The sequence below is a fragment of the Notothenia rossii genome (assembly GCF_949606895.1).
Source record: "Notothenia rossii genome assembly, chromosome: 4".
NCBI lineage: Eukaryota > Metazoa > Chordata > Actinopteri > Perciformes > Nototheniidae > Notothenia > Notothenia rossii.
In genome coordinates, this window is record NC_136902.1 from 22114292 (window position 1) to 22121942 (window position 7651).

Sequence of the window (7651 nt, forward strand, 5' to 3'; positions counted from 1 at the left end):
TGTTTTGGGGTAAAGCACAGCTTGCATTTCCTGAAATCTTTATGAATGCATTTAGTATGCATACACGATTATGTATGCCACAGAAATGTATTGATGTCTTATTCTTCCCATGGAGACAACAGTATTTAAAAAATAAAAGCAGAAGATCTTTAGTGGATATTACAACCAAAACATGGTAATCCCATTTTCTTCTGTTCATGATTACTCAGTTGGTCGTGTTTGACTACTGATGGCAGATGTAAATCCTTCTTTCGGTGGGAGGCTCTTTACTTTATCATCAGTATAGGAGTGCGGCCACTCAGTTTGCGTTTCATAAATGAGCCTGCCACACGCTGCTGATACATAAGGTGCTACCTGAAGGATTCTTGAAGTGAGGCCCATGCTGCAAACCTTGAGTATTTTTGTGTATTTCCCAAGTAAGAAGAAGCTCACTTTCTGCACAGCAGAAGTCTTTGTGTTTATGGCAACCACAGCCTGCGAATAATTTTTTACTTACAACCACATTCCTAGTTTAATATGAGTCACAATTTAGTTTCGCCTTTTAAATATCATAAAATAATTAAAGCTGAGATTGTTTGTGTTCAGTTTTCTTAACGTATTTTCCCAAAATTAGACAGAAGATTTAGATGGAGGCCTTTATTAAGGGTCACACTATAAAGCACAACAGTCAAACGAAAAAACAATGATTAATACGATAATTACAATTTTTACATGCTTAAATAATATTTCCTCTTTGGTTACAGCATTGGGATATTAACCTAAACCTTGGAACAATACAGTTTCTATACAATAGGGTTTCGTGCTAAAGGCTCAAGTGGCCCCTAATGTTTATGAAATTCATATTTCTTAAGACCTTCATAATGATGGAGAGCCTCCAAGATGGTTTATATAACTGTTTAGAGGAATTATTTGAGACATATGCTGAGGGGAGTATGTACATTGAGGGATGTGTATGGGTCAAGGATGTAATATGCGTTGGCTCAGTCAGTGCATAACGTGGAGCTGGCTCTGTTGTGGTCATGTAGGCCAGGAGAGGATGCTGCCTGGCTCTTTGGCTTTCATTCGCAGCGCCACAAGGCCCGTCGGCTTGTAGTCGCTCTCCGGCCCCTCCATGGAATGGGGCCCAAGGCCTCCTGGGAAGCTGTGGAGTGAATACAGGCCGTTGATGCCCGGATGGTGAGACGGGTGGTGGTGGTGGTGGTGGTGGTGGGGATGGCTCTGGGATGGGGGCATACCCATGAAGCCCTGCAGGTTGCTGTGGGGGTGGGGGTGAGGGTATGGACTCATACAGGACGATGGGAGGGAGTCCGCTCCTAAGACACAGCCAGCACCTGGAGCACCGCCCCCCCCGGATGCCGCCCCTGGCCACAGGTTGCCCTGCATCTGCACGTCAGGAGATTTAGGATAAGACACATTTAGAATTTGAATGGTATCGACATGGAACATTTAATACTTAATGCTAATAACCCCAAATCAAGATACAATTATGTGCAAATGTTGGAAAGAGATTGAAAAAAAAAACTTTCCGAGCAGGCTAACATTTTTACGAATGATTCCACTACAACATGCATGTCATGCGAGATCAGCAGTGGTCTACCTGGTATGTATCATGGCGAGGGAGAAGAGAGATATCATATGTAGCAGCAAAGTGGTTGCGGACATCCTGGATCTTCCCATAGCGTTCCCGTTTCCTCCACTTGGCTCTACGATTCTGGAACCAAACCTTTCGATAGAAATTAAAGAACAACACGAACATTTCAGAAACAATTGTTCTTGAAACGAATGATTATCTTTCTTTTTGATTATTAAATATATGTTTGGTTTTTACATTTTCAGAAAATATTGAAAAATGTTCATCCCGTTTTCTCAAAAACCAAGATTATGTCTTCCTTTTTTTTTGTCTGTTCAACACCCAAAGATATTCAAATTAAACTGATGTATAAACTCTCTTCTGCTTATAGGTATAAAAGGAAGCTGTAACATTGGAGCTCGTTGCTCTCACACACCTGAACCCGAGCCTCAGTGAGCTCGGTCCTCAGGGCCAGCTGCTCGCGGGCGTACACGTCAGGGTAATGCGTCTTCTGAAACACTTTCTCCAGCTCCTCCAGCTGGAAGGTGCTGAAGGTGGTGCGGTTGCGCCGCTTCTTGTTCTTGCCCGATAAGTCGATGGAGTCGGCGATAGATACCCCATGTAGACCCTCGCCGGGCTCTTTCAGCTTCCCACAACATTCTAGGCCAAGGCCAGGGTAGCCCATCGTCTTTGGAGCTCCTTTCTCTCTGGCTGCGACATGGATGGGACACAGAAAAAGGTAGACAATGTAATATACTTCAAAATAAATATTAACTCAAATGAAAAATCTTGTAGTCAATTCATCAAAATACATTTATTTTGTCCCTGTTTCAGACTGCTGTTAGGGCTCAAAGGTACCACTGATTATACTTTTATAATCATCAACCTCTGGTAAAGATTGTAGCATTTATTTTGAAGACGGAAGACAAATACAATAAAAGCATATTTTAGCATTGTTAAAGTCTCATCATCTGTCAAATTATTTGTATAAACTGTTAACTTAGTTAGATTTTTTACAATTTTTGAAAAATATGTTCCAAATGAAAATGTGCTTTTGTGGTAAAGTAAAGCTAATATAAAATAAAGAAATTTATGGTTTTGAATGGTTGCCGAAAAATTGAGAATGAGAAACACTTTTATATAGAAAAGGCCAATGCTGGAAACCAATCTCTTTGCATGTCAGGCACCGATGCAAACATCTAAATGATCAAGTATTCCCATTATCACTGCGGAGAGAAAATATTCAATTTAAGACCAAATTAGTTAATTCTACAAAATCAAATTGAACAGCATAACGCATCAAACATTTTGTCTGAACATTGCTTGCTTGTTTTTAATGCTTCTAAATTTGATTCCTAAACTCAACTATAAGAGGCTAAACTGTGGTGCTGGACGGAGCAACACGCACAACACTAATTCAGCTCAACAGTGATTTAATTTGATTAGCTGAAAGGTCCCACAGTAAACTCTCAGTGAGTTGGTTTGAATTAAACCCACAAGGCTATCAATACAAAACAGATTTGATTTGTATTTGGAAATGTAGAAAATAAAATGCCACGGTTCACCTTCTAAACAGACAAACCAAGTTATTATAAGGAAAACATTGTTAATACATTAACATTAAAAGAAAGAAAACTAGGAAACAGCACTAGAGTGTATGACAACTTTCTATCTGTTAAGGCCACCTGATTGTTTAAATAAATAATATATATACTTCCCTTGGCATTTAGCGGAAAGGGGGAATCTGAAAGCATTATTCCCCTTCCCGTTAACCGACCATGGAAAAGCCTGCTCCCTCCCGCAGTGTTTGAATGTTGTTGTCTGCGTTCATTATGTGTAACCCTGAGCTCCAAAACAAAATGTATTTCCGTCTATCTGCAGGCACTCACTTACTGGGGGCGGCTGAGACATTACTTTGCTATTCTCCTAATTCAATATGGGGCCCGACAGAGAGCACTTTTCATTGCAACATTAATTTCCTCGTGTCCATTAGATCTAACCTCATACTGCAGTTCATGCTGTGAACATTCACCGTTAAGATTTCAAACTGGGGCCGCAGGACATTGTATAGCTTTTACCCTGTCAAACACCCACATCCGCTCTGACTCCAGTGTAACCGGAGATCTTTGTGAAATGCAGGAAAAGGCAAATAAGAATTCTAAATGTAAAGGTAGGATCACAATGCTGTGAGCAAGGGGATCAATTCTAACACAGTCTTAGTAGAAATGTAAGCTTTTTATTTTCTGGGCTGCTTGCTCTGCAGAAGTAATTCAACTTCAGTCTATTTTTTTCTGTTTATTTAATGGATATATATATTTACTGGTTTTAAATCTGTATGCTAATAGTTAGAAGACATAGAAATAAAGGTCTTTAAAATGAGGCCATCTCAGCCTCAAACAAATATATTGAAATATTTAAAAAGATTGACATGTATTCTGACCACCTTTTAGTTGTCAAGTAGTGAGAAATCTTTTTGCCATTTTTGAAACAATTTCCGATCAACTCACCACTCATTAGTACTACATTTTCAAGAATCCACGGCAAGTAACATTAATAATTAAATTAAACCAACCTCAATTAAACTCTGAGGTGTGAAGACGCTTAAAGTTTATAAATGTTTCGGTTTGTCCAATAATCAATCAACTTTGCTTCCACTGTAGACAAAACAGGAAAACGTGTCTGCCTTTGAAGGTGAACGAACCCAAAATCTAAAACATACAAATGAAAAGTGTTTTGTGTAGACACACACGGGAACTTTTTTGCACATGCATGCAAAGCCCTACTAATTTAAAGTAATATACACAGTCATTTCCAAATTAAATGAAGCTAACACGAAACACTTTACAGTGCACAAGCATATGTGTATCTATGTGTGTGTCAGATAAATGGGAAGACCACTCATATACTCTTATTGAAACCTAATTTAGAAGAAAAGTATTACAAATCCACTTTCAAACAGGACAACTGATATCGTTATCATAACTAATTGTGAAAAAAGTATATTGGATGTCTTTGGCAGGAACATGAATCAAGCCGTTGTATATTGTTCTGGACACAGATATCACTGAGATCATCAGCGCTCATATATCCTCTGTTGCCTTGCAGAATCGTCAACAGCAATAAATAAAGTGAAAGAGCACATCTTTCCTTCCGTCTTTGGTTGCAAATATACTTTTTGTTACTTTTCTTCCTTAGATTGACATTTACAGGCTATAACGTCTGACTCAAGCACGCCTGCTCGCACAATTCAAGTCAATTCTGATGTTTTATATTACAAAAACATGCTCATGGAGAGAATATGAAACACAAGAGTGTGGGGACTATAATTCAAATTGTTTTAACTGACTGGTAGCCTAATGACACACCCAACTTGCATCGGGCTGACCTTTAACCTCTCACTTTAATTTAAGAAAAGTAAAGTGAGAGAAAATGTGTTGACATTTGTATCACAACAATGCATTCATTAGCAAAGCCAATCAGAATCAGTCAACACTTTGTTATTATTGTTAGTTAAAAGAGTACATTTGACAAGCATGCAAAATGCAGGAAAAGGAGGCTTATTGGAAAGCGGTTTCACTAGATGTGTTATTTAATTCATTGCTAAATGTAACAATGTATTCTAAAGGATAAGTATTATTCTCATTGTGTACTTCTTCATCATGTGTTGTTTTATACCAGCTGATGAAAGTATGGATTTTAAACATCATTTGTCAAAAGTATTTTCTTTTTTACGGCTCTCACTTCACCAACATTTTTGTTTACTTGTAGTTTTGACAAAAAAAGAGAATAAATTATTTGTTGCTATTACAAATGTGTGTTTTTTTTAATCATACATTCTTTCGAACTCACCTTCTGAGTTGCCCTCATAAAAAGCCGTCTTCCCGATTATCGCTGTGCCCTTTGGGTCCTGGTTTATACTCTCCAAGAACTTGCTGTGTTTGGACGGTGAGCCGGGCGGGTTGGTCGAGGCCGCGCCGTGCGTAAAGTCCGCTGCAACGTCCCCAAACCTCCCCATGGCAGCGGCGTACAGATCCCCGCGCAGGCTGAGGCGGTGAGGAAGAGGAGGAAGGTGTGAGGGTTTCTGCAGCTCATCGCAAGGGAGAAAAGAGCCACCGTGCTCCAGTCTGGGGGAATGTTCAGGCGTCCTCCTGCTGGTCTGCGAAGAGAAAGGCAAACAACTCTCCGTCTCCATTTTACGGGTCCAGCAGGCAGTATAGGCAGCGACTGGGCGCTGGTAGTGTGGGCGCCTGAGTGAGAACGTTTTTTTTTCTATTCTGTGTTCTTGTCAAGTGGGTGGGATTTAACAGATCAGAAACAAAGACCCGTGAAACCGGGAGTTGGAGTGTGTGTGCGTGCGTAAAAGAGAGGGAGAGGCTGTGTGTGTGTGTGTGTGTGTGTGTGTGTGTGTGTGTGTGTGTGTGTGTGTGTGTGTGTGTGTGTGTGTGTGTGTGTGTGTGTGTGTGTGTGTGTGTGTGTGTGTGTGTGTGTGTGTGTGTGTGTGTGTGTGTGTGTGTGTGTGTGTGTGTGTGTGTGTGTGTGTGTGTGTGTCTCAGCATCCAGCAGTCTGATATAATCCGCCAACAATTCAATCACGTGTGGTTTCTGTCCCTCCAATTAACCATTTAATTCCTATTTCATATGTTGCTATGGACCTAATCACCAAACCAAGCAGGACAGGAGAGCAGACACACGACCGTTTACGCACGGAGAATTGAACGAATACAAAAACACTTTAACCGAATTTTTTTATTTATTGTTTCAAATGTAATGTTTAACTTTATTTTACATTATATCATTGTATTTTTATTTTATAAAGTCGGAAAAAGGATTGGGCCTAAATGTTACGTTTCATATTCTTCGTCAGAAAGAGACTTTCTTATTTTTAATAAAGAAATCTGCGAGCACATTCTAGCTCTTAAACTAATAACCGCTAGAATAAAGTAAATCTATAGTTTTCATTAGTTTGTTTTGGGTTTCTCTGCTTCCATTAAGCATGTGTCCTTCTGCAGCTAAACGAGAATTGAGAATAAGGCCTACACCAATATGTCAAAAATGACAAAATTCACTGTTGTGACACAAATGTCTGATCATTTAATAAAATGGGGGGGAAAGCCCAATGCAATTACAAAGCATGTGGAAATAAGCTCAACATACTGCCACGGTCAAACTAATTTCGATAAAAAGTTGAGAAAAATCCATACGAAAACATATTCATTAAACACACATAATATAAATAAAATATTGACATTTATTAATACAATTTATTAAATGTTCACTTTACTGTGATATCTATTATTTCCGCTGTCTTTGTTTTTGAACAGATGAAAGTTGAAAATGCGTCGGCATCCGGGTTATTGATTAAACGATGTAACCACATAAATGTCACTTGGTCTTTTATTGAAATCGTATATAACCATAACGCTTATTTTGTATCGCAGTCTGCTACCAAAATAATATTAATTTCAAAAAAAAATTCTCAGTAGCGAGTTTATTAATTTAAACAGATTTCCTTTTCAGATCGACAATCTTAAGAATAATGCAACTTTCCAGAAAAATGCTAAAGCGAAATAAAGATTATTATTATTATAGTGATTAAAATACTAAACACAAAATACTAAATTTGTTACCGATGTTTATTTTTCTATACAGTAGGCCTATTATGTTCGCCGTTTCCTCGACGTTCAGCAGCTATGATGTTGATTTCCTGCGGTTTTAATGAATGTCTTTTGGAAATTATAGAAACAGCTTAACAATCGTTAAGCATGTTATAACATTCCCAACTGGTAGTGAGATGCAGTTTTAATTAATGCAATTGATACATCTGTGGGGGGCTTTTACTTAAACTCACTTGACAACTATTTTGATAAATATAAAACGAATAATATATAAAATTAAAATAAATCGTATGCACAGAGCACAATATGTTATTCATTTAAACCGCAGCACAAAACTGACTGAATGTCTTAAGAAAGAGTTGGACTCAGCATAAGATAAAAGGCTTTTGATACTGACATGTAATCTCCGATCTAGACAAACCTTGTCTAAACAGAGTGCACTTACCAGGTCCAGACACAGTACCGA

The 7651-nt window shown here is 38.5% G+C and overlaps 1 protein-coding gene across 1 annotated transcript; it reads right to left on the reverse strand.

Moving 5' to 3' along the window:
- Window positions 1-753: 753 nt before the first annotated feature.
- Window positions 754-5791, reverse strand: alx3 (ALX homeobox 3). Its single transcript, XM_079679687.1, has 4 exons — window positions 5420-5791; window positions 2007-2281; window positions 1598-1723; window positions 754-1383 (listed from the first exon to the last, which is right to left on the reverse strand). Exons 1-4 carry the CDS (start codon window positions 5760-5762, stop codon window positions 1018-1020), a joined length of 1110 nt encoding a protein of 369 aa, XP_079535813.1. The 5' UTR covers window positions 5763-5791; the 3' UTR covers window positions 754-1017.
- Between the last annotated feature and the right edge of the window lie 1860 nt (window positions 5792-7651).

What these genes read in the sequence shown, in the direction of transcription:
- alx3 (XM_079679687.1), bottom strand. Translation starts at nt 5,762, where the DNA reads ATGGAGACGGAGAGTTGTTTGCCTTTCTCTTCGCAGACCAGCAGGAGG. An exon ending in TTATGAGGGCAACTCAGAAG is followed by an intron (nt 2,282 to 5,419) that starts GTGAGTTCGAAA and finishes TCCATGTCGCAG; the next exon opens with CCAGAGAGAAAGGAGCTCCA. An exon ending in CTCGCCATGATACATACCAG is followed by an intron (nt 1,384 to 1,597) that starts GTAGACCACTGC and finishes CCTGACGTGCAG; the next exon opens with ATGCAGGGCAACCTGTGGCC.